The 27,414-nt window shown below is 42.7% G+C and overlaps 1 protein-coding gene across 1 annotated transcript; it reads left to right on the top strand.

The window, feature by feature from the left end:
* The first annotated feature begins 683 nt into the window (after positions 1 to 683).
* Positions 684 to 27,050, top strand: TMCO1 (transmembrane and coiled-coil domains 1). Its single transcript, XM_077452631.1, has 7 exons — positions 684 to 850; positions 3,841 to 3,918; positions 6,865 to 6,924; positions 12,695 to 12,741; positions 16,299 to 16,366; positions 19,107 to 19,251; positions 25,388 to 27,050. The coding sequence occupies exons 1-7, from the start codon at positions 781 to 783 to the stop codon at positions 25,484 to 25,486; spliced, it is 567 nt and encodes a 188-aa protein (XP_077308757.1). The 5' UTR covers positions 684 to 780; the 3' UTR covers positions 25,487 to 27,050.
* The last annotated feature ends 364 nt before the right edge of the window (positions 27,051 to 27,414 follow it).

The raw sequence follows: 27,414 nt of genomic DNA, 5'->3' as shown, positions 1-27,414 counted from the left end.
GTGGTCTGCCTATGTAAATAAGGCAGTTCTCCATTCTGTCAGTGTGGAAGACATTGATCCTGTGTTCCTGCAAAGCAAGTACAGGGATCTATGTCTTCCCTTAGTAAAATCACCTGCCCCACAGTGAGAAAACACTTGTTAGGCACACATTTAACCCAATGATTGCCCTAAATGTTTTCCCCTTCCCAGCCACTGTCATTAGTACAGTGACAGTACATATTTTTAGCACTGATCACTGTATTAGTGTCACTGGTTTCCACAAAGTGTCACTTAGTGTCGGATTTGTCCACCGCAATATCGCAGTCCCGCTATGAGTCGCTGATTGCTGCCATTACTAGTAAAAAAAAAATGTCCCCGGATTTAATTTTAAAAATCTGGTCACCTTACCTGAGGCTGAAGTGATTCATTTGAAGGGGTTTCCTCTTATTTCAAGTTTCACCTTTAGTTTTACTGTAATGATTAACACACTGAATGGGATAACAAACTGACAACTTTTATTTTTAAGAGCAGTGAGAGCCTCCATGTCTTTTTAATGACAAGTTTCCATTTGTTATTTCTGTTTGGGAAAGTTGGAACATAATACCCAAGGAGAATAACTTCCTGAGATGTACAAGAAACGGAACCACGTCCTCCTTCTATGAGGTACAGGAGGCTCCTCCCACTTCGGGGGCACTCTGCCAGACTTCCGCTCGGCGTGGTGACGTCAAGACCGTAGTGCTGACTGGCTTCCGGTGCTCGGTGGTGGACTGGATTGGCGTTGAGGGAAGGAGATTTGAGAACATGAGTACGATGTTTGCAGACACGGTGCTCATCGTCTTCATCTCTGTGTGCACAGCGCTGCTCGCCGAGGGTGAGTGTTTGCGGGGATGGTGAGAGAACAGGGGAGGAAGCGATGACAGGGGATGGACATGGGACTTCTATCAGAACTCATGTGATTTATCATTCATTCCTCATTCATAGAGCGCCGTCCATGTGTGACACTCTCTCTCTCGGCTTTGGTGACACTTTAGGTCACACACCATCAGAATGTTCTGTGCAGCTTGTAGAAAACTCCAAGGGCTTGTTTACACTTGCTTCAAAGCATGGCATTGGATGCACTTTATTTTATTTTTTAAAGCATTTTGAGCAGCGATCAGAGCTCCTGTCACTAAATAAAATCGTAAAATGGCTGGGAATACCTGAGCCGCTTCTTATTAACTGTGTGAGGTGACTGGGATGTCTCAGGCAGGTTTGGACTAGGATCTGAGCTTATCCCTGCTTAATGCCAGGCCTCGCCAGCTGTCAGAATACCCGAACGGCAGCTGATGCATCTGCTGATCATTTTCCACCTGTGTCCTTCAATTTTTCAAATTAGGAATTTTGGTCAAAAGGGACCCAACAGGGCTACCCACTGAGCAGATTTTGGCCAGTTCCTCAGGAACCTGCTAAAGTTCTAACACTTCATGGCCAATTTTAAAGTGATTGTAAAGCTTTTTTTTATTGAACGTAACAAATTCTGTACTTACCCGCTTGTACAGAGTGGCCCCCGAACCGCCGCTTCTTAGCAAGCCACTTGCTGTGGGGGCACGCCTGAAGGCTTGCTCCCAATCCAGGCGGTGTACGTCCATAGTCGCACACAGTGGGGCTCAGCCCCAACCCCCAACCCCCCCCCCCCCCCCCTGCTCTGTGCTCACAAGATTGATGGCAGCGGGAGCCAACAGAGACTGTGGCTGCTACAGACTGGCATAGTCCTGGATTGATAAAGTATATAGGGAGGTGAGGGGGAATTTTTTACCTTAATGCATGGATTAGATTAACCACTTGCTGACCAACCACCGTCATTATACTGTGGCAGGTTGGCTCTATTGCGCAAATCGTCGTAGCTGTACTTCGGTTCATGCAATAGATACAGTTGGCACACACGCTGCGCCGATGCGTGTGACCAGTGGCCACCTGCGATTGCTCCACAGAGACCCAGAACAGCGATCTGTCAATGTAAACAGATTCCCACTCTGACAGGGGTGTGGAGAGAGATCACTGAGAGGAATCTTAATATAGCGTGGTCTTTCCCCACAGCAAAGATTCTCTCTCTCTCTCTCTCTCTCTCTCTCTCTCTCTCTCTCTCTCTCTCTCCCTCTCTCCCTCTCTCCCTCTCTCCCTCTCTCCCTCTCTCCCTCTCTCCCTCTCTCCCTCTCTCCCTCTCTCCCTCTCTCCCTCTCTCCCTCTCTCCCTCTCTCCCTCTCTCCCTCTCTCCCTCTCTCCCTCTCTCTCTCCTTGATCACCCCTAGTGTTAACCCCCTTCCCTGCCAGTGTCATTTATACAGTTACAGTGCATTTTTATAGCTGCTCTCAAAAAGTGTCTGATATGTCGCCGCAATGCCACAGTCCCATTAAAAAAAATCGCTGATCACCACCATCACTAGTAAAAAAATTTAAAAATTCCCGATCGCTGGGAACAGTAGATCCCCGTCATGTCACCTGTCAGAAGGGGGAATCGCCTTGTTTACAAAGGCAGTTCTCTGTTCCGCCCCTGTAATAGGCGATCGTGAGTCACCGGCGGCCATACGCCCGTAGCGGGCAGGAGCCGCCCGCTATCGCGTAAGCCACCTTACAGCTACGCAGGAGAGTCAACCTGCCTCTGTATAATGATGGCGGCTGGTCGGCAAGCAGGTAAGGGGGTAAATCCTTCCGGTCCTTTAAGTGGTTGTAAAATCCATTCATGAAATTTGAACTAAGCACATATATCTGGAATATTTTTTTTTTTAACAGAAGATATCTGGAATGTTTAATTATTTCTCTCCAAAGCTCTAAGTGACCTTTCTATCTCTGGTGCTTCATTCCTCCACACATGAGATAACATGAGCTGAAAATATGTGTCGGGGAGGGAGATAAGCAGGAGGCCTGTCTATTCAGAATACAGCTCTGCATGTTCCTTGCCTTTGTGTAGGAGGAGGAGGAGTGGTGGTGGAGGTCCCTTTCCTCCAATCAGCTCTCCCACAGTGCAAGTCCATTGTCTCCACCCACACCTATTTACTGCTGAATAACGAAGAACTATTTTTAACATGATCTGCACTTTTCAAAGGGTGTAGAAAGGGGAAGAATGCAGGTATATATGTAAAGCCTATGTAGGAGGATTTGTTTCATCTCTGTGCATCATCTGAGGCTGTTCACTTCACATGACCTTTAAAGGGGTTGTAAACACTGTTTTTTTTTTTTTTTTTTTTTTTTTTTTAACAACAAACATGTCATACTTGCTTTCACTGTGCAGTTAGTTTCCTCTTCTGGGGTACCCCGGCGGAGCTGGTGGCTCCTCTCCGCATCAAGGGTCCACGTTGGAAAAGCTCTCTCCTTGGTGGACACCCGTGCATCTGTATCCATTCACACAGAATGCAGGACTCGGATTTGATTGACAGCAGCGGGAGCCAATGGCTGTGCTGCTATCCAATCAGGACACTAGCTACAGATGGTGTGCTTGTTCCCGGACAGAGAAAGATCTGTGTCAGGTAAGTAAAACTGGGAGGGCTGCAGCACTACAGAAGGTTTTTCACCTACTGCATAGAATGCATGAAAGTGAAACACCATGAGGGTTAAGGTAAAAATAAAAAATCTAGAACCACATTCAGGGCTTGTTCGTGGGAACGGGCCCTCATGTCTGCAGTGGGAGAACTTAAGTTGATGTCTCAGTGCAGCTGGCCTGTCCTTCACCCCCTGTACTGGAGTCCTGCCCTCCCCCCCATATGCTGATTTCACTGGTGTGGGCTCTGTGGTGGTCTGTCTAATTACACAGTTCAGATTTGTGTGTCTCTGTCTACAGTATATTGTTTCCTTTATCCGCTTTTGTTTTATTTGTTTGACTTCTAGGTATAACATGGGTGTTAGTATACAGAACGGACAAGTACAAGAGATTAAAAGCTGAAGTTGAGAAGCAAAGTAAAAAATGTAAGTTCTTGAAGGCTTCAGCCACCTCCTCCTTTTCTTCTTTTTTTTTTGCTTTACTTTTGCATAGTGCTGGGAAAAGTTGAAATGAATCTCATCTTATGTTTTTTTTTTTTTTCTGTGATCCCATTTAGGGGATTTTCCTTTTCTGTCTCTGACATCTGTACAAGAAATGGAGGGTGATGTTGCCTATGGGTCAGAGTAGTTCATTAATAATTGTCAGGAGTTTTAACCCCTCCCACACTCTTCTAAAGACGTGTGTGTTCTTATTGGGGTGGTTTCTTATCTGTTCCTAAGGAGAAATTGTAATACTTCCCTTATTCTTTGCTTGGGCAGGCTTCCTCCATCAGTATGATCAGTACCTTGAACCCTCTTCTCTAGGACACTCTGGCCAGCGATTGCACGCTGACATCTCCAAATACAATGCAAGGACAATAGTCCTATATTGTACATGAGGATGGCGAGAGAGTGCCCACAACTTGGAACGTAGAGAGGTGTTTTTGCATTCACTGGCGTTGGGCTTCAAATTGATTGTAAAGGTGTTTTTTTTTTTTTTTTTTTTTTTTTTTTAAACAAATGTGATACTTACCTGCTATGTGCAAGGGTTTTGCACAGAGCGGAGCTGATCCTCCTCTTCTGGGGTGCCACAGTGGCGCTCCTGGCTGCTCCTCTTCATAGGGTGCCCCCACGGAGAAACGATTTCCCTGGGGGCGCCTGTGTGGATGCGCTCGCGAGTCCCGCTGCTGCGTCTATCCTCAGACAGCAGGACTCAGCCCTGCCCCTGGCTACTGTCACTGGATTTGATTGACAGCAGCGGAAGCCAATGGCTCCCGCTGCTATCAATTTATCAATGAGGACCCAAGACATGTATTATATTCAACTCTTTAATATCGTCAGATTAAATTAATATGAATTTATTATTGGCACCTTTAGTGCAAGAAAGGTCAAGAGAAATGCAATCTACAGTCTCTCACCATCTCTTGTATCATGTCTGCAATCTCTTACTTGAATATAAACATGCTGCTAATAGTATTAGCAAAATTTCCATTCGGTGCACCTCTAGCAGACATGATACAAGAGATCAATGCAGCCTCGCCTGTGCCCAGCAGCCTCACCAGTACCCATCATATGCAGCCTGCCTATGCCCATCAGCCCCACCAGTGCCCGTCATATTCAGCCTGCCAGTGCCCAGCATCCTCACCAGTGCCTGTCATATTCAGCCTGCCAGTGCCCAGCATCCTCACCAGTGCCTGTCATATTCAGCCTGCCAGTGCCCAGCATCCTCACCAGTGCCTGTCATATTCAGCCTGCCAGTGCCCAGCATCCTCACCAGTGCCCGTCATATTCAGCCTGCCAGTGCCCAGCATCCTCACCAGTGCCCGTCATATTCAGCCTGCCAGTGCCCAGCATCCTCACCAGTGCCTGTCATATTCAGCCTGCCAGTGCCCAGCATCCTCACCAGTGCCTGTCATATTCAGCCTGCCAGTGCCCAGCATCCTCACCAGTGCCTGTCATATTCAGCCTGCCAGTGCCCAGCATCCTCACCAGTGCCTGTCATATTCAGCCTGCCAGTGCCCAGCATCCTCACCAGTGCCTGTCATATTCAGCCTGCCAGTGCCCAGCATCCTCACCAGTGCCTGTCATATTCAGCCTGCCAGTGCCCAGCATCCTCACCAGTGCCTGTCATATTCAGCCTGCCAGTGCCCAGCATCCTCACCAGTGCCTGTCATATTCAGCCTGCCAGTGCCCAGCATCCTCACCAGTGCCTGTCATATTCAGCCTGCCAGTGCCCAGCATCCTCACCAGTGCCTGTCATATTCAGCCTGCCAGTGCCCAGCATCCTCACCAGTGCCTGTCATATTCAGCCTGCCAGTGCCCAGCATCCTCACCAGTGCCTGTCATATTCAGCCTGCCAGTGCCCAGCATCCTCACCAGTGCCTGTCATATTCAGCCTGCCAGTGCCCAGCATCCTCACCAGTGCCTGTCATATTCAGCCTGCCAGTGCCCAGCATCCTCACCAGTGCCTGTCATATTCAGCCTGCCAGTGCCCAGCATCCTCACCAGTGCCTGTCATATTCAGCCTGCCAGTGCCCAGCATCCTCACCAGTGCTCGTCATATGCAGCTTGCCTGTGCCCAGCAGCCTCACCAGTGCGCATAATATGCAGCTTGCCTGTGCCTAGCAGCTTTACCAGTGGCCATCATATGCAGCCTGCCTGTACCCGCATCAACAGCGATCTCCCTGTGTCATGGAGCTGGATTTGAATTGCCCATGTGTCACGTCACGCTGATTCAATGTCCCACCATTGGATCAGTGTCGTCTATCACAGGAGGCGGGATATTGTTACTAGGGATGAGCTCAGGCGTGTTCGCACAGCCCACGTGCAGAGCCTGCCAGGATGTCGGCTCAGCGCTGTGCTAATCACAGGCAGCGAGACATTGCCCCGATGTGTGGCTGCAGAGATCGGGTAATGTCTCACGTGTTCCATGCAAACACGCCTGAGCTCATCCCTAATTGTTACTGCGGCCGGGCAATTCAGCTCCGTAAAACACGGAGATTGCGGCGAGGGGAGGAGGAGGGAGTGGAGGACTGTGTGTGCCAGGATGATACTCCATGCCCCTTTCGGTATCCGCTGTTTTTTTCATTTGGCCAAATGAAGAAAAAACATTTTTGGCTGATAATTTTTGGCGGCCGAAATTTCGGTGCACCTCTAGTTTGTGGAAAACCAAACTAGAAATGGATTGACGCTAATCGTCCATCTACGCAAACTTTCTGTCTCCTCTTATCTCATCTTCATTTTGCCCTGAATTATATATTTTGTTAATGCTTCTTTTTAAAAATTATACTGTACAAGAGATATTGTGACACTAAAACTGTGCTGAATGATGGTTATGATACAATTTGGGGCAACACTTGGTTTTCTGTTTTCATTTATTTATGTATTTTTTAGTGGAAAAGAAAAAGGAAGCTATAACAGAATCTGCTGGACGCACACAAAAGAAAAAAATAGGTAATTATATCTTCTAGTGGCTTGTATGAAACTTGTTCAGATTTTGCTATTGATTTCTTTACTGAACTCCAGGAAAAAACTAACTCTAAATCTGCTCTCTGCCACATTCTAAACCTAATCTATCTAACCCTGTAAAGCACAAATCGCTGTACTTGCCTATTCTGCAGTCGATCCAGTCCGCTTTTCTGTGACAGAAGCTGCTTGTAGGTGAGGACCGACCAACAGCTGGGAAGTGACACCACCCATAGAATTACTATGGGGCTTCCGTTGTCGGCTACCTCTCCTGCACCTGCCTCTACACTGAAGCCGTCATTGATGCTGGGACCGGACTGGATCGGCTCCAGAATCGGAAAGTATAGCGCTTTTTATAAAAAAAATGTTTTGCTTTACAGATTAGAATGTGGCAGAGAACAGGTTTAGTATTGGATAGGTTTTGCCTGTACTTCCACACTAAAGCCTCATACACGCGATCGGGTTTTCCGCAGACAAAGCGCCAGACTTTTGGCTAAAGGGCGTGTTCCACAAACTTGTCTTGCATATGAACGGTACACAATTGTCGGCCAACAAACATGAATGTAGTGATGTACTACGTGGAATTTCAGCTCTTGAGCACCACCCTTTGGGCCCCTTCTGCTAATGTTGTGTTTGATGAGCATTGATTCCGAGCATGCGTGTTTGTACTTTTGACTTTTGTGTGACGGAAAATTTCTAATCCTGCCATCCAACATTTGTCGGTGGAAAGTCTGACAATTGTCTGACGGAGTGTACAAACATAGTCTGTCATCACACAATTCCCCGCGGAAAATACAATTGTGTGTGTTACTTTGCGTTTGGTACTGGGGGGGTGGGGTTTAAGCTCTCATTTACTTGTAATGCAACACTTCTTTTTTTTTTTTTTTTTTTTTCCACAGCAGAATTTATAAATGGACCCCTACGATTACTTAAATGGCTAACATTGCAATATTTGAGTAGTTTAATGGACTATAAAGTAGAAATAATGGGGGAGATTTACTAAAACAGGAGCACTCAGAATCTGGTGCAGCTCTGCATGGTAGCCAATCAGCTTCTAACTTCAGCTCGGTTAATTAACCGCTTGCTGACCGGCTCATGCCAAGATATACGTCAGTAGAAGGGCACATACAGGCATATTAACGTACCTGTACTTTGCCCTTTGAAAAGCGGCTTGCAGAGGCGAGTGTGATCGTGGGTCCTGCGAACTTGATGTCTTCGGGAATACCCACGATTGTCAATGCTGATGTAAACAAGCAATTCCCCGTTCTGCCTAATAACAAGACACTGATCACAGCTCCCTATAATCGAGAGCAGTGATCAGTGTTGTGTCACACGTAGCTCAGCCCCCCTACAGTTGGAATCACTCCCTAGGACACACGTAACCCCACAGCTCCCCCTAGTGGTTAACCCCTTCACTGGCAGTTACATTTTACACAGTAATCAATGCATTTTTGTACTGATCGCTGTATAAATGTAAATGGTCCCAAAATAGCGGCAAAAGTGTCCGATCTGTCCGCCATAATGTCACAGTCACCATAAATGATGATCGCTGCCATTACTAGTAAAAAATATTAATAAACATGCCATAAAACTATCCCCTATATTGTAGGTGCTATAACTTTTGCGCAAACCAATCAACGGTTATTGCGATTTTTTTTTTTTTTTTTTTTTTTTTTTTTTTACCAAAAATATGTAGAAGAATACGTATCGGCCTAAACTGAGGAAAAAAATGCCTTTTTTATATATATTTTTGGGGGGATATTTAATATAGCAAAAAGTAAAAAAAGAATGCGTTCTCTGCAAAATTGTCGCTCTTCTTCTTTTTTTTTTTTTTTGTTTCTAGCGCAAAAAATAAAAACCGCAGAGGTGATCAAATGCCACCTAAAGAAAGCTCTATTTGTGGGGAAAAAAAGGCGTCAATTTTGTTTGGGAGCCATGTTGCACGACCACGCAAATGTCAGTTAAAGCAACGCAGTGCCGAATCTCAAAAAGTGCTCTGGTCTTTTGCCAGCCAAATGATCCGGGGCTGAAGTGGTTAAAGGATAAGTTCACTTTTTATAAAAAAATGAATAAATGCACATCTTTGTGGGGTGGGTGCTATCTCAGGCTCTTGCAGCCTGTCAGCGTAAGTTGTCTACTCGTACTTCCGATACAAGCAGGCATTTACAGGAAGCATCAATGAATTGCTTAGAGCACTCAACGGCACCCTAGTAGTTCATTAAGAACTACAAGCTGACAGCCACAAAGGCTGTCGGTAGTTGTAGTTCTCCCATTCACAGAACTCAAATTGTGACAGTGAGCTGGAGGGGGGTTTAGGAGAAAAGATCCCTCAGCTCGCTGTCACTAGAGGCGTCGTGTCAGGGAGCAGCTGCTGCAGCAGTGAGAACATGTTCCCAAAGGTAGTTATCCTTTTAAGCTTTGACAATTAAACCGGAAAGCTGATTGGTTTCCATGCAGAGCTGCACTAGATTTTGCACTATGCAGTTCTAGTAAATAACTTCCAATATATTTTGATTGCTACAGCTCTACCAGCAACATCTCCACTCCCTTTTTTTAAATTGACTAATTGCTCTATTGCAGGGTTGCCCAACCAGTGGCTCGGGGGCCACATGTGGCCCGTGGAGCCCTCTGATGTGGTCCACGACCTGCTCCTGTGGGATGGCAGATTGGCAAGCCCAGATCATGGGTTGCAGACCCTCCATCCCAGAGCATCTGTGTTGTTAATGAAGCCGGCAAAGCAAGCAGCTGTGGAGCAGAGCTGTATAAGCTGATGCTTCCTGTATAGTGCCGTCTCTTGCCACAGGCGGAGTGATGCCAAATGCAACAGCAGGCGATACCTGAATGAAAGACTGTTATTAAAGGTCAGTTTATTACTAAAATTGCAGTGTATATATGGGCATATTTGCGCAGTGGTTACTGGGCTGCTTTCAAACTGATCCGCAGGTACAGTGCACCTTCAGGTTACCTGCACCACACCTGCAGGATATAATAGAAGTCTAGGGCAAAGTGTAGCTAACCCACAGGAAAGACGGGTGCACTGCGCTGCATTAGTGTGAAAGGCCCCTTTCACACAATCGGTCCAACTCAATTGAACCCTCCATTCACCTCTATGAAACGGCAGATGTAAACAGATTTGTGTCCTTTTACACCCGCCTACCTCCAATCTGATTTGCTAAAAAAAAAAAAACAGAAGGGATTCAATCCCCTTGCGTTAGGGGGGTTCGGAGGACCCATAGAGTAGAGTGGGCTGTGTCCGTGTCCACTCTTCGTGGACCTGCCATCCGACTGCTCTGCTCATTGTGACCCATGACCGGTTACCAAGTCGCTTAAGTGGCCCCCGCTCTTCAAAAGGTTGGGCACCCCTGCTCTATTGGCATAATCAACTATAGCAAACCCTTGGAGAGCCATACAGCACTTGAAGATTTACTGCATTGATGGGAGTCAGATTGTGCCTGCACTATCAAGTATCTGCGAGCAGAATTCCACATACTTTATTGCAGAATTTACACAGGATGAATAAAATGTTTTTATTTTGCTCCTCTGATAACAGCTAGTTAGAGGTACTTTACCACTTTGTGGTATAATGCCCATTAATACACAATTTTCAGGAAACTATTGTATAGTTCCTGCATAACTGTTTTCATGCTGTGTTTATGAAAAATCAATAAACACTGCTATTTTTGAGACCTTGTATCTGAAAACTATTTAATGTTTTGTAGACTTTGATTGACTGGCTGTATATACAACTTTTGCCTCGCAGGTTTTCATTGTGCTCATGAAAAATTCAGTGTCAGTCTATACAGTAATTTGTATATAAAAACAAAAAGGTTTATAATTCACAAACCATCCCTAAACTCCTGTCAGGTGGCTTTGCCTAGGCTAAAATAATGTCATCAGTTGGTTGCTGATGGGGAAGCATTTCCTTAAGCAACTATCTCCAGCGTTCAGCCTGCAACATTGTTAAGCCTAGTACACACAATGAGATTATTGTACGAATTATCGTCCATTTTTCTTTCTTTATTTTTGCATGCTAATCTCATCGAAAATTAATAGGTTACGAAAGGACGAAAATTCTTGTATGACGGGAAAAAAAATTTGGAAGTGATGTGGAGCGGCACAGTGGTGTAGTGGTTAGCACGCTCGCCTAGCAGTAAGAAGGGTCGCTGGTTCAAATCCCAACCACGACACTACCTGCCTGGAGTTTGCATGTTCTCCCTGTGTCTGCGTGGGTTTCCTCCGGGTACTCCGGTTTCCTCCCACACTCCAAAGACATGCAGGTAGGTTAATTGGCGTCTGTGGCCCTAGTATATGAATGGGGACCTTGGATCGTGGGCTCCTTGAGGGTAGGGACCGATGTGAGTGTGTAATGTACAGGGATAGGGACAATTGTGGGCACTCACTCAGGTTGAACTGGATGGACTGGGGTCTTTATTCAACCTTACCAACTATGTAACTATGTAATCTATTTGTATTGTGTTTTTGGACTAAAGCTTTACTGATTCGATGAAAATCGTATAATCTGGTATTGTAGGAGAAAAATTTTCGTATGTGTTTCTTTGGAAAATTTTGGTCGAAAGATGTGTACTAACGATCATACCATTACGTCAAAGGCGGTATTTTTTTGTATGCTATTCTGATCGTGTATATATACAGGGCCTAAGTCGGTAGCAAGTCACATGGTGAAAGCTGGCAGCAGCACAGCGGACTTGTGAACACAGCCCTGAATTCCACAATTGTATAATTTTTAAGACCACTTCACAATTGACGTGGATGCTGACCTCAAGTAATACCTAAACAAAGAAAGAAAAGCAAATTAAAGTATTTTTAGGAGCACTGTGATCGATGTAAGGCAGGGGGTCTCAAACTGGCGGCCCTCCAGCTGTTGCTAAACCACAAGTCCCATGAGGCATTGCAAGGCTGACAGTTACAAGCATGACATCCAGAGGCATGATGGGACTTGTAGTTTTGCAACAGCTGGAGGGCCGCCAGTTTGAGACCCCTGGTGTAAGGGGTAATAAGTGTTCTACATTACTTGGTATGCATATACTTAACATGAGAAAAATATAGCTGATGCTAGATCTACTTTGATTTAAAATTATTATTTATCTATTTTTTTTTTCTACCAGAATTGTTTGTTGCTGAAAAAGTAAATTCCACAGATTCTTTATTATGCTTATTTTTTATTGCGGTTTTAAAATTCCTAAAAGTTGGTTAATTTACCAGTGTTTTTAGGCTAGAGACATGGGGTTTGATATACTAAAGGGAAATAAACTGTTCACTTTGCAGAGGAATTTTCCTTTTCCCTTAGCTTAGCTTTTTTTTATTTATTTTTATTTTTTCCTTTTCATGTTCCTTACACATGATTGATTATAATTTTGTGAAGTAGCTTTTCACGTCATTCCCTAAGCTAAGTGAAAATTCCCTTGCAAAGTGAACAACCCTTTTGCCATTTGTAAATCAGCACCATGGCATCTGGCATAATGAATCCTGCTGTCTAGATTTTTAGTCATTATTTCTTTCATAAGAAAAATTCCCCCAATGCAGTAGACTATGTAAAATATTTGCTAAATTAAGAAAAAGGATATTTATGAGGTTTGTGTAATAGTTTCTGTACTGTTGCCTGTGTGAAACAGTGCCGAGGCTCCACCCTGTCTGTTTGGGTTTTTTTTTTTTTTTTTTCCAGCTTGTTGAAGCATCGATTAACCAGACCTTTTTCATATAAATCTTGGTGACAGAAATGTGTTTGTCATTTTTACAGAACGTCAGGAGGAGAAGTTAAAAAATAATAACCGTGATCTATCTATGGTAAGTATTATTGTAACCCAATGAAGTATAGCAGTTTGTACCCCCTTTATGACCAGGCCATTTTTTGCTTTCAGCATTTCCCTACTTTAGCTGGTAATTGCACAGTCATGCAATGCTGTACCCACACAAATATTCCCCCCAAATAGAGCTTTCTTTTAATGGTATTTATTCACCACTGGGTTTTTAAATTTTTGTGATATAAACAAAGACAACATTTTGGGGGGAAAAAACAATATTTTTTTACTACAAAGCATATCCAATCCCAAAAAAAATCTCTACAAAAATGTTGTCAAAAACATATTCTGCTACATGTTTTATAGTCACAAGTCATAGTGCCTACAAACTATTGTGTGTGTATTGTATACAGTAGTTTACATACCCTGGTAGAATTTGATTTCTTGGCCATTTTTCAGAGAATATGAATAACACATTGGCTGAAGCCGTTTTGTTATCAACTGCGTTTACTCTTTTTAAATCATTATGAAAACGGGAACTACCCAAATTACCCTGATCAAAAGTTTACATACCTCAGTTCTTAGTACTGTGTATTGCCTCCTTTAATATCAATGACACATGTCACAAGTCTTTTGTGTTTTTTGTGGATAAGGCTCTTTATCTTCTCAGATGGTAAAGCTACCCATTCTTCTTGTGTTTTTTTTTATTTTTATTTTTTTTCACCTGGAAAAAAACTATTTTATTGATATGAAGCACATTTTACAAGCCATTTGGGTACATATAGCCATAGAAGGTCAGTTACATATTATGACAGTGAACTTAAATATGCAAAAATGTTATAGGGTGTGCATACACATATTCGCAGGTGCAGTGAATCAGTTGGCAATTTAATCCAACCTATAAACTGTGTGCCATAGGTGCAGGGGAACATTGCACTGGGTATGAAACAATTATACACGGGTTTTCCCATCCTCCAACCATCTGTCCCAGATCTGGAAATATTTTTGTGTAGATACTGTGTGCGTAGATCAGTTTCTTGAATGGCATGGTGTCCTTTAACTGTTTTTTTTTTTTCTCCCCCATAACTGTAGCGTGGGGGGCACATTCTGCATCCATCTCTGAGCTATCACTTTACGTGCTAGAAATAATGTTTCAAAAATGAATATTGTGTGATACTTGTCCAGCTTTACGTCTAGTAGTAGCCCCAAAATACATAACTCAGGGTCCAGCACCACATGGGATCCCATATTATCATGGAGTAAACGGATTAACCTGCATTCCAATACATCTGAACATGAGGGTAGCTCCATATGAGATTGTAAATCAAGCCTGTGTCGCTTATGCAGGGCTGACCCATCAGATCTTGTGTGTGCTGGAGCTTTGCCATTCTCATTGGCGTCGGGTAGGCTTTGTGTACTATACACAGTTGTCTATCGGACAGCTTGGGAGATGCTGTCTTGGTCCCTCAAATCTTGTTCCAGTCAGTGTCATCTTTGGGTTCTACGTCCTGTTCCCATACCATCTTGGTCTTGTGTGAAACAGCTGCATTCCTCTTGGCAAAAAGCCTCCATTTCTTGTAAATTCTTGGGCTGTCTTGCATGAACTGCACGTTTTGAGATCTCCCCAGAGTGGCTCAATGATATTGAGGTCAGGAGACTGAGATGGCCACTCCAGAACCTTCACTTTATTCTGGCGTAGCCAATGACAGGTTGACTCGGCCTTGTGTTTTGGCTCATTGTCATGTTGGAATGTCCAAGTACGTCCCAGGTGTAGCTTCCTGGCTGATGAATGCAAATGTTCCAACAGTATTTTTTGATAACATATTGCATTCATCTTGCCATCAATTTTGACCATGTTTTCTGTGCATTTGTAGCTCACACATCCCCAAAACATCAGCGATTCACCTCTGTGTTTCACAGTAGGAATTGGTATACCTTTCATCATAGGCTTTGTTGACTCCTCTCCAAATGTCACGTTTATGGTTGTTGCCAAAAGGCTCAATTTTGGTCTAATCATTCCAGATGACTTTGTGCCAGAAGGTTTGAGGCTTGTCTCTGTGTTGTTTGGCATATTGTGAGCGGGATACTTAGTGGCATATGCTTATTGTTGGCTTTCTTCTGGGGACTCGACCATGTAGCCCATCTTTCTCCAAGTGCCTCCTAAAACAGTCCTGTATTTCACCTGAAGTTATTTGTGGGTTTTGTTTTGCATCCCAATCTATTTTCCTGGCAGTTGTGGCTGAAATTCTAGTTGGTCTTCCTGACCGTGGTTTGGTTTCAACAGAACCCTTCATTTTACACTTCTTGATTAGAGTTTGAACACTGCTGGTACCTCGGTTCACAAACGCTTCTGTTCACGAACAACTCGGTTCACGAACAGAAAAGTTCCGAAAACATTGCTTCGAAATGCGAACTCCGCTCCGGTTTATGAACACGAGCTGCAGCTATTTTTCCTGCTCTGATACATGGTTGCGATTTCCTGTAGGTGGATCACAGAGAAGAGTAATGTTGTAAGACACAGTATTTTGATGCTTTTTAGTACTGTACATATCCCTGTGCACACTTGCTTTTACAGTTGTGTGCTTTTTAGCACATACTGTACTATACCGGACATCCAGTGCGGCTCCAAAGAAAATTAAGAGCTAGCATGGTGGTAAGAAGGTGCAGAGCAGTAATGAACGTGACAAGAATGTGCAGTGCAAGCATGGTGATAAAAAAAAAAAGTGCAGAGCGGTAATAAAGGTGACAAGAATGTGCAGAGCAGGAATTCTAAGAATAAGGTTGTAAAGAAAATAACCATTGAGCTGAAGAAGAAAATTATAGAAAAGGATGACCGTGGTATTCGTGTGACTGATCTGGCCTCGAATACCAACTGTGATGAAACAGGGCTCTTCTAGAAAAAAAATGCCGAACAGAACCTATATCGCGCAGGAGGCACTGCTGGGGCACAAGCCCATGAAGGACAGATTGGTGCTAGCGTTTGCACACAGCAAAAGGGTCAATCTGAAGGTTAAGCCATTACTGGTGTACCATTCCCAGACCCCTCTGCATTCAGGGAACAGAATGTGGACAAGGCCAGACTGCCTGTCATATGGAGGGCCAATGCGAAATCTTGGGTCACAAGGCAATTGTTCATGGACTGGCTGCACAAGGTGTTTGCACCCACCGTAAAAAAAAAATAATAATCTTTCTGACAACCAACTGCCTGAAAGGTTTCCTCTTCTGATGGGCAATACAATGCAGTCTCTGCTAATCTTGTGCAGTATGTCTGCACTCTCTGACCCTCTCCTGTAGTATGTGTATTAATGTGTCGCTTTACTTGCTCAATCTCTTTTCAGTTAGAGAAAGGGTTTGCCTTTTCAATTTTGTTGATGCACTTTAATATAATAAAAAAAAGAAAAATTTGAACCGTAAATCACATTTTTTTTATAAAAAAATCGCAGATTTTTTTTTTTGGGGGGGGGGGGGGGGGGGAGGAATCGCCCAGCCATGATAGAGATAGAGAGATATATATATATATATATAATTTTTTTTTTTGTGTGTGTAACATGACATTTGCCATATTGCAGATAAAAGGTTTCTAACATTTATGTCTGTTAATAGGTGCGCATGAAGTCCATGTTTGCCATTGGATTTTGTTTCACAGCTTTGATGGGAATGTTCAACTCAATGTAAGTTATCTCATCTTTTATACATGGATAAGCAGAGGTTTTTCTGAAAAAAATGCATATCAAAACACCTAGTGTTTATATATATATATATATAATATATATTTGTGATTACACTCCTCACATTCTTGTAAATATTTTATATATTTTCATGCAACAACACTGAAGAAATGATACTTTGCTACAATGTAAAGTAGTGAGTGTACATCTTGTATAACAGCGTAACTTATGGTATAACCATACAGTTTAACAGACTGGTTATATTTAGAACCATTATTGCCATGACTGACCAAAGCGTAATCAGAGGTTGTCTTTGGGAAATAGATGTGAGTGCTGCCAGCATTGCTGCAGAGGTTGAAGGGATGGGGGGTCAACCTGTCAGTGCCCAGACCATATGCCTCACACTGCATCAAATTGCTTTGCATGGCTGTCATCCCAGAAGGAAGCCTCTTCTAAAGATGATGCACAAGAAAGCCTTCAAACAGTTTGCTGAAGACAAGCAGACCAAGGACATGGATTACTGGAACCATGTCCTGTGGTCTGATTGAGACCAAGATAAACTTATTGGATTCAGATGGTGTCAAGTGTTTGTGGTGGCAACCAGGTGAAAAATACAAAGACAAGTTTGTCTTGTCTACAGTCAAGCGTAGTGGTGGGAGTGTCATGGTGTAGGGTTGCATGAGTGCTGCCAGCACTAGAGCGCTACAGTTCATTGAGGGGACCATGAATGGCAACATGTACTGTGAGATACGGAAGCAGAGCATGATGACCTCCCTTCGGGGACTAGGCCGCAGGCCAATATTGCAACATAACGACACAAACACACCTCCAAGACAACCACTGCCTTTCTAAAGAAGCTGAGGGTAAAGGTGATGGACCGGCCAAGCATGTCTCCAGACCTAAACCCTGTTGAGCATCTGTGGGGCATCTTCAAACCGAAGGTGGTGGAGCGCAAGGTCTCGAGCATCCATGAGCTCCGTGATGTCGCCATGGAGGAGTGGAAAAGGGCTCAAGTGGCAACCTGTGAAGCTCTGGTGAACTCCATGCTCAAGAGGGATAGGGCAGTGCTGGAAAATGGTGGCCACAAAATATTGACCCTTTGGGCCCAATTTGGACACTTTCACTTAGGGGTGTACTCACTTTTGTTACCAGAGGTTTAGACATTAATTGCTGTGTGAGTTCTTTTGAGGGGGACAGCAAATTTACACTGTTATACAAGCTGTACACTCACTACTTTACATTGTAGCAAAGTGTCATTTCTTCAATGTTGTCACATGAAGATATAATGAAATATTTACAAAAATGTAAGGGGTGTACTCATTTTTGTGAGATTGTGTGTGTGTGTGTGTGTGTGTGTGTGTGTGTGTGTGTCAGTGGATGACGAGGGCAATGTCGGGCTCCTGCAGACACTTCCTACAGCTCTATTCCAGTACCTCTGTATAGGCTGTCAGTTACTGAGCTGCAGGAAGTCTCAATGGACTACAAGTGTGTTGATGAGCACTCGTAGTCAATTCAGAACTACAAGTCCACCTGTCATGGCAGTAGATGGGTCTTGTAGTTCATTTATTCACAGATTGCTGTGAATGAATGATGCGGCTGTGCAGGCAGAGCCCTGCACAGTTGTGCCAATTTTATAAGTGACAGGCACTGTGAGAGAGGGGATCCCTGCTATCTGTCACAAGAGGGACTCTGGGGGTGAAGGAGACTGGTGACTTGGAAAAATGGTGTAACATATTTCTAAAGGTGAACCTATCCTTTTGAAGGCTAAATTCAACTTTCATAAAAAAAAATGCCCATCTTTTTGCAAGTAAACAAATGTGCATTTTTTTATTTTCTATTACAGGAACCTGCAATGTATGACACCCATGATTAGCAGATCACGGGTACAATGTCGTGCTCCTGCACACAGTGCTTTCAGCTCTGTTGCATATACAGGCTGTCCTTTTCAGAGCTGCATGCAATGTGAATGAACTACAAATGTACTGTTCTGCCCTCCCACAGTTCAATTAAAACTTCAAGTCCGCCTGCCGTGTGTTTTATTTTTTTATTTTTTATTTTTTTATTTTTTTTTTCCATTTTCATTCAGATTCCTGTAAACGAATGACGCAGGTGTGTGGGAAGAGCCCCACATAGTTGCGCTGTTTCCAAAATCGGACATTTTTCATGGACAAGTCCTGTCTATGGTCATGCAGTATTTACAGCCTCTTTAAGCCGATGATCTAAGCAAGATTATCATCGTTTTTGTTTGTGTTTTATTTATTTTGTTGTTTTTTTATCTTGTGTAACAGTAATTAATATAGTCATATTTTTATAGTAATGTATATTATGAAGTTACATGTTTTATATTACTATTAATAACCATATTCATTTTTTTTATATTGATCTAATATTCTTACAGGATAAAACTCTTCCTGCTGTTTAAAGCGAACAGCCTCCTTTTGCTTTTCCTATACTATATACCCCTAGACTGGGAGCTTCATGTCTGTCCAGCATGTGCTGGTAGGCATTGCATTTCTTCTGCAGGTGTATACCGTAGGCTCCAGTGCAGAATGTCTACACTGTCTGGCCATACGTTTACATAAACATGCCCATTCCGGCATTTCAAGCATGCATGTTTATGTGAAAACATTTGGAAAGTACGATCTAAGGACATTTCATTTGTGGAAAAAAAGTGCATGCCTTCTAGATGGTAATGCATACAAAGCTGACCATTTTAATATTTACGTTTTTTTTCTCTCTCCAGTTTTGATGGACGGGTTGTAGCAAAGTTGCCCTTTGTCCCTCTTTCCTATATTCAAGGACTGTCTCACAGAAATTTGCTGGGGGAAGATTATACAGATTGTTCATTTATATTTCTGTACATACTTTGTACTATGTCCATCCGTCAAGTAAGTATAAAACTGTTCTAAATGACCATCTAATTCACTCTGCTCTTCCCATGCTGCACTAATGATTGTAAATGTGTTACTGATTTTAAGGTATTTAATCGTGAACTATTTGTGTAGCACAAATGAGATATATCTATATAAATGATATAGAAAATTGAGATAGAGAGAGAGATATATATATTTACACTATCTATCATCATCTATTATAATTATTAGGGTTGCCGATACCGAGTATTTGCCTGGGCAAATGCTCCCATGCTTTATCCGATACCTGGACAGTCAGGAGGTGATCGTTGCGCCGGTGGGGGGAGTTACAAGCACCGATTCCACCCTGAATAGATTTCAATAAAGTAGCTGACAGCTGCTTCTCCTCCTCCTCTCCCCTCCGTGGCTTCCAGCTGCTTTATTGAAATTTATACAGGGGGGATCGTTGCTTGTAACTCCCCCCATACCACCCCACCGTCGCACCAATCGCCCCCCTGACTGTTCCTGTATACTCCTCCAGTCCCCCTCTGTGTCCTCTTTCAGGCTCCTCCGTGTCTTCCGCTCTGGTCCTCCACTCCTGCCGCCCTGTGTCAATCTTTCAGGATGGAGAGCAGCGGAAGGAGCCAGTAAATTTGTCGGCTCCTTCCTATTCCAAATGAACAGTCAGTAAAAAGTATCGGTATTGGTACTTGTACTCGGTCTTAATAAACTGGTATCGGGTATGTGTGTGTGTATATGTGTAATATATAAAAAAATAATTATATTATATTTAATGTGTGTATACTTTATTATTACCTAATAGCCATAATTGATTTTCAACTCATCAGTAAGTCAGCTAGAGAACAGGCAAACTGGTGTAGTATGTAAGTTTGCGTTGACCATTTTAAAATGTTTACAGCGTCCTTTTTTTGTTTATTTTTTTATTTTCCCTTTTTGAATGGGCAAATATGCAATGTGCCATTGCTGACCTTCTGAAAATATTAGTTGATTTGCAATTGTGATGCAACAGCTTTTGATATACAGTCATGACCAGAGAGGAGTATGTAGTTATATGACTTAATTTTGTGCATGGTGTCATTGACCTAGGAAGTCTGGAGGCCAATAACAGCAAGGTGGTCAGCCAAGTTTTTCAGAAGGGTGTCATTTCTTGCCACGTGTTTTGTTTACAGTTCAGATACTTTGTACCTATTCAATGCTCTGGCTTGATCTACAAGATAAGTATGCATAGTAAGGTTAAATAAAGACACCAGTCCATACACTTCAACCTGAGTGAGTGTCTACAATTGTCTCTATCCCTGTAAATTGCACACTCACATCAGTCCCTACCCTCAAGGAGCCCACAATCCAAGGTCCCCATTCATATACTAGGGTCAATTTTGGACAGAAGCCATTTAACCTACCTGCATGTCTTTGGAGGGTGTGAGGAAATCGGAGTTCCCGGAGGAAACCTATGCAGGCACAGGGAGAACATGCAAACTCCAGGCAGGTAGTTACTGCTAGGCGAGAGTTCTACCCACTAAACCATTGTGCCGCCTACACATGGAGTGGACATTACCAGTATAATCTTGCAGATCTTGGGGGGGTAAAATTTAACTAAATCACGTAGAAAGAACTGTAAATGGGAGTCTCATAGTAGGATTATAGCCAGTTAGTAGCATATGTCCACAAGAAATGAGGTGTGCCGATTTAGTATTTCATATGCAAAGCAACATGAAGCAACTAACAGACATGGGGAAAAGTTTACTAATTCTGGAGCAGCTATACACCATATCCAGTCAGCTATTATCGTCTGCTTGTTCATGTAATCTTTGAATGCTAGAAGCTGATGACTTGCCATGCACAACTGCTCCAAGTTCAACTTTGGGAACATGTTCCACCCATTTTTAGGAACATATAACATGTTCCCACTGCTGCAACCACTCCCCGTTCCCTCCTCTCCTTGTGGCAGCAGTACAGGGAGAAGCTCCCGTACTAGCCATGCAGGTCTTCACTCAGGCGCAGCGTCATTTATTCATACAGCTTTGTGTAAATGAACTACAAGTCCTGATGTCCTTTGCGCCTGTTGGCTAGTAGTTGTCAATGAACTACCATGGTGCTGTTGAGCGCTGTGCTAGTTCATTGAGTCTTTCTGTCAATTTGAAACTGCCTGCCTGTATGATATACAGGGCAGAACGCTCACAATGCTAGTCCGCAGGAGACCTGCATGGCATCAGCAATCTGCTGATTGCTAGTTCAATGCTTTCCAGGCTCCTAAAAGATTGTAAATGCACATTTATTTTTTACCTGCAAAAAAGGTGCATTTATTATCCTTTGAACCTAAAACCAAAAATGTAATATATTGCAGCTTACCAATCATTATATGTGGTGAGCTGCATTTGTTTTTTTTCTTTAAGGTTTGTTTCCTTTATTTTCACCAGGTGATCTGGCCAGTAACACATCTCCTGTTTTTAGAGTGCCTGCACTCTGGATGAAGGAGAAACAGCGACACCTTTTGGACAGCAACATTGTCAGTTTGAGCCAAATGCCAGCTAACACTTCTAGGCAGTTGCAGCAAGTTTTTATTTCTTTTGGGATAAAGGTTTTACATAAAAGCTGATCATTTGTCTCACCCTCTAGCTGCTGAAGCTGCCAGGTATGCAGAGATGGAAATTTTGCTGGTTCAGCAGGAACTGACCAAATTTTGATCTGTGTGGTTCTCCCAGTTGGACAGAGGCTGGTTGTTAGATTGGCTCCTGTTTAATGGTCTTGCTGGAAAACCTTCTTTGATCAGTAGTCTTCAGCCACAGATCAGTGTATAAAGAGGAGAGTCCCCAGCGTCAGAATACAATAGCATGGGGGGGGGGGGGGGGGGGGGAATTCCCGCATCTACTGCGCTTAGGTTGGGTGAAAAAACCCAAAACAAATGGTGTGTACCTAGCTTTACTGGCCAGATCATGCCATCACCAACCCAGCATGCAGAGGTTGGTGATGTCCCAAGGGGATGGGGCCACCAGGGGACATCACCGTGTGGCCTCGCCCTTTACCTAGTTAATATAAAAACAAGGTAAGGTCTGTTGTCACCAGTAACACGCCTCCATCCCTGTAATATGCAAAAAAAAAGAGAGAAAATTTCGCCCTGGGACTTTAGATGAGGTGAGCACCGCTAGGCCAATAAAAGTAACAAGAGTAAGTACAGTATATGGTTTTTATTGAGTAAAAGTATTACAAACATTATTGTCATAAAAGAAAGCCACTTAGTACAAGGTACATATAACTGGGTTGAATAAAATTGGTAGTAATAGTACATTTGTGTATGAACAATCGCATAACATACAAACATCAGGTGTACCCGACATGTTTCGTGAGTCCCAGCTCGCTCTTCGGGGGTAGATGTGTATGAATTGTACCTAAAGGTGGATACAGTTTGGTATATGGCATGATACTTGGTATTTTAAGAGGGGCCTAATAAATTGAGGCCCCATACTCGCCACTACACATAGCCGAGCCAACGTATGTGAAGCCTCCTGACAGTGGCAGCAAGTGTATCGCCAGGGAGCTGAGGAGGCAGAGCCAGAAGAAACCCCACACAGGACAGATTGGAGGGAAAGCATGGCATGGATGGAAAATGTGTATCCCTATTGGTCTCACTATGTCCATGGTAAGTATTGACTGTAAACATAAAGGTGTATGTCAGATAATCTGGAGTAATAGGTAAAATACAAGAGTAATAACATGGACAATTATATATATGACTAGAGCCATGAATGGCATGGACAAAGGACTATGGGGAAATGTGGTAAAGAAACACCAGAGACTGGCATGAGTGGAAATAAAGAAGGTGAGCAAAAAGTTAAATCCAGGAAGGGCTCAAGAGGCTCCGCTCCCAACATCGTGTGGATGACAGGAAGGTGCACAAGCACTCCTATAGGTCACCCAGATGGTAAAATGCGTACAGCTGTAACGACGCCGCAAAATCGCAGACTTCGAACGGCTGGCACATGCACATGGCGCCGATGTGTAGGTGGCCCCATCCGCACAAAACCAATTGCCGACCGGTCCATAGCCCCTCCCAGAATTTTAGCGGCATTGGATCAGTGTGCCGTCTGTCACAGGAGGCGGGACATTGTTACTGCGGCCACCTGGACAATCCCCCCCCCGTGACATGGGGAGATCACAGCTCTGTAGGAGGGAGGGGAGGACAAATGTCACTCCCAATGACAATGTGCAGCATCCAGGGCGGACTCCATCCCCTTTCTGTTTCCATTATTGGCACCTTTTCGTCTTTCGGCTGAATGGCAAAAACACAGGATGGCCGAAATTTCGGAGATGCACGCACACGCGCGCGCATGCACGCGTTTGCAAAAAAAAAGAATGTGAACCCTTTTGGAGTGATATGGATTTTTGCACAAATTGGTCATAAAATGTGATCTGATCTTCATCTAAGTCACAACAATAGACAATCGCAGTCTGCTTAAACTAATAACACACACAGAATTAAATGTTACCATGTTTTTATTGAACACACCATGTAAACATTCACAGGGTGGGTGGAAAAAGTATGTGAACCCTTGTATTTAATAACTGGTTAGCAGCAATAACTTCAACCAAACGTTTCCTGTAGTTACAGATCAGATGTGCACAATGGTCAGGAGTAATTTTTAAACCATTCCTCTTAACAGAACTGTTTCAGTTCAGCAATATTCTTGGGATGTCTGGTGTGAATCACTTTCTTGAGGTCATGCCGCAGCATCTCAATCGGGTTGAGGTCAGGACTCTGACTGGGCCACTCCAGAAGGCATATTTTCTTCCGTTTAAGCCATTTTGCTGATGTATTTCTATGCTTTGGGTCGTTTTCCTGTTGCAACACACATCTTCTGTTGAGCTTCAGCTGGTGGACAGATGGCCTTAAGTTCTCCTGCAAAATGTCTTAATAAACTTGGGCATTCATTTTTTCCTTCGATGATAACAATCTGTCCAGGCCCTGACGCAGCAAAGCAGCCCCAAACCACGATGCCTCCACCACCATACTTCACATTTGGGATGAGGTTTTGATGTTGGTGTGCTGTGCCTTTCTCTCCACACATAGTGTTGTGTGTTTCTTCCAAACAACTCAACTTTGGTTTCATCTGTCCACAGAATATTTTGCCAGTACTGCTGTGCAACATCCAGGTGCTCTTGTGCAAACTGTAAATGTGCAGCAATGTTTTTTATGGACAGCAGTGGATTCCTCTGTGGTATCCTCCCATGAAATCCATTCTTGTTTAGTGTTTTACGTATCGTAGATTTGTTAACAGGGATGTTGGCATATGCCAGAGACTTTTGTGAGTCTTTAGCTGACACTAGTAGTCTTCACCTCATTGAGCAGTCTGCGCTGTACTCTTGCAGTCATCTTTACAGGACACCCACTCCTAGGGAGAGTAACAGCAGTGCTGAACTTTCTCCATTTATAGACAATTTGGACTGATGAACAGCAAGGCTTTTGGAGATACTTTTATAACCCTTTCCAGCTTTATGCAAGTCAACAATTCTTAATCGTAGGTCTTCTGAGAGCTCTTTTGTGTGAGGCATCATTCACATCAGGCAATGCTTCTTGTGAAAAGCAAACCCAGAACTGGTGTGTTTTTATAGGGCAGGGCAGCTGTAACCAACACCTCCAATCTCATCTCATTGATTGGACTCCAGTTGGCTGACACCTCACTCCAATTAATTCTTGGAGATCTCCTTAGTCTAGGGGTTCAGATACATTTTCCACCTGTACTGTGAATGTTTACATGGAGTGTTCAATAAAAACATGCTAACGTTTAATTCTTTGTGTGTTATTCGTTTATGAAGACTGTGATTGTCTATTGTTGTGACTTAGATGAAGATCAGATCATATTTTATTACCAATTTGTGCAGAAATCCATAGCATTCCAAAAGGGTTCACATACTTTTTTTGCTGTGTGTGTGTGTAATAAATAAATATATATATATATATATATATATATATATATATATATATATATATATATATATATATATATATATATATATATATATTCTCATCTCCCTTATTATTCACCTCTGCAGCCCGTTAGTGATTTACTTTCAGGTGTGTATAAATACCCTTGATGTGGATTTTGATATGCCATTTTGAAGCAGAAAATATAAAAACTTTTTTGTTTTCTTTCAGAACATTCAGAAAATGCTGGGCCTTGCGCCATCCCGAGCAGCTACAAAACAGGCTGGAGGATTCTTGGGACCCCCTCCACAAGCTGGGAAATTCTCTTAAGATGAACAGAAAAGCTTCTCTAAATATTTTTCTTTTTAGAAAATGCCATGGACTCTGTGGGACTGATTTAGGAAGACTGAACAGATTTATGACGACTGAACGGACAATTTATTCTTTCATACACTGAATCTTTTTATAGTGCTTGCAACTTGAAAAGTCTAGAACACTTATTTAAAACAAAACCTTCTCTGTATATAAAAACATATAGGGTAAAAGCTAAAATAAGTACGGTCTAATCTGTATTTATTTTAAAACGCAAAGTATTAAGGCTTTCCTGACTATTAGCTAAGGGATATTGTATTTCAAGGAGCAGGGCTCATACACCTGTCAGTGCTGAAAATGGTAACTCTATTGCAACTCATCGGTACTTTGTCTGATTAAATGCCCTAATTCCCATTTCTAGCCCTTGAAAGCTGCTTGCTCACCTGTTGCAGAAGGAGCCAGACCCAGTAGTAATGATTTCAAGGGATAGACTGTGTGGTGCTGAGTTGGAGGCACAGCAGAAATCGTGGAACAAGAATGTTAGATGCTTTCAAGGGCTGCTGGGGAAGGGCATTGTTGCTTACAAACGGATAAATGTGTTTAAGGTAAATCTGCTCTGTAATGGGGTATTGTATTTCTATTTAGTTTAGAATGATGTTAAAATTGTATTTATGATCCATTGAAGAAAACAGCCTTGCATATTCATAAACTGTTGGCAATCTCCAACAGTTAATCTCCAGGCAGTATAATCCATGTTTCATGGATATGAAATATTGGGGGTTATTTACGAAAAGGCAAATCCAAAGTGCACTTGATATTGCACTGAAAGTGCACTTGGAAGTGCAGTCGCTGTAGATCTGAGTGGGACATGTGCAAGGAAAACAGCATTTTAGCTTGCACATGATTGGATAATAAAATCAGCAGAGCTTCCCCTCATTTCAGATCTACCCCTCAGCTTTACAGTGACTGCGCTTTCAGTGCAATTTCAAGTGCACTTTGCACTTGTAGTTTGTACTTGTAGTGCAAAGTGGATTTGCCTTTTGTAAATAACCCCCATTGTGTCCCTTGGTTGGAGTCCAGGAAAGGGATTTACAATTAGTACAGAAATCCCATTTTCTTTGTTGTCCATTGAGAGGCACAACATTTTGTATTCCTCAACTAAGGGTTATACTGCCAACTAAAGAAATTTGGCCAGAGTTCATGTTCAATATGAAAACCTTTATTCCTCAATGGGCTCCAAGAAAAGGATTTATAATAAGTACAAAAATCCCATTTTCAAAGCAGCTGTTTTTTTTTTTTTTTTTTTTGTTTTCATTTAGAGAGCAAGTGTAACAGAGGTATTCATTAACACCTGCTGGAATACTAATTTTAATTGAGCTGTAGAATCTGAAGTATCTACAGGTTTTTTTTTTTTTCATTTAACAGAACCAATAGAATGGGTATCATTCAATAAACAATAGAATTCATGCAGAAGAGTCAACCCTCAAATCCTATATTCAAAGACTGTTATGTTAATTTGTATTAAGATGACTTCTGATCCAATTAAATTTGTGACTAGGCTTTTATGTCTGGTTGAAATGAATACATGGATATGGTTTTTTTTTTTTTTTTCCATTCTCTAACATACATTCCCCTTTCTGATTTTTATTTATTTTTTTGCATATTTGTCACACTTAAATTACAGATCATCAAACAAATTTTATTATTGCACAAAGATAGCCCGAGTAAATACAAAATGCAGTTTTTAAATTATTTCATTTATTAAGGCAAAAAAGCTGTCCAAACCTGCCTGGCTTCATGTGTAAAAGTAATTGCCACCTAAACCTAATAACTGGTTGTGCCATCCTTGGCTACAACAACTGCAATCAATCGTTTGCCGGTCGGTGAATATAAGAGAAAATATGATTTTTTTTTTTTTTTTTGTACTCACCGTAAAATCCTTTTCT

The sequence above is a fragment of the Lithobates pipiens genome, unplaced genomic scaffold (genome assembly GCF_037356315.1).
Source record: "Lithobates pipiens isolate NorthernLeopardFrog02 unplaced genomic scaffold, aLitPip1_a1.2 Scaffold_23, whole genome shotgun sequence".
Classification (NCBI taxonomy): domain Eukaryota; kingdom Metazoa; phylum Chordata; class Amphibia; order Anura; family Ranidae; genus Lithobates; species Lithobates pipiens.
This window is presented reverse-complemented; position numbering and strand designations above follow the sequence as displayed.

Coding starts and splice junctions, on each gene's coding strand:
- TMCO1 (XM_077452631.1), top strand. CDS start 781: ATGAGTACGATGTTTGCAGACACGGTGCTCATCGTCTTCATCTCTGTG. Junction 12,742..16,298: donor ATAACCGTGATCTATCTATG/GTAAGTATTATT, acceptor GTCTGTTAATAG/GTGCGCATGAAGTCCATGTT. Junction 16,367..19,106: donor ATGGGAATGTTCAACTCAAT/GTAAGTTATCTC, acceptor TTCTCTCTCCAG/TTTTGATGGACGGGTTGTAG.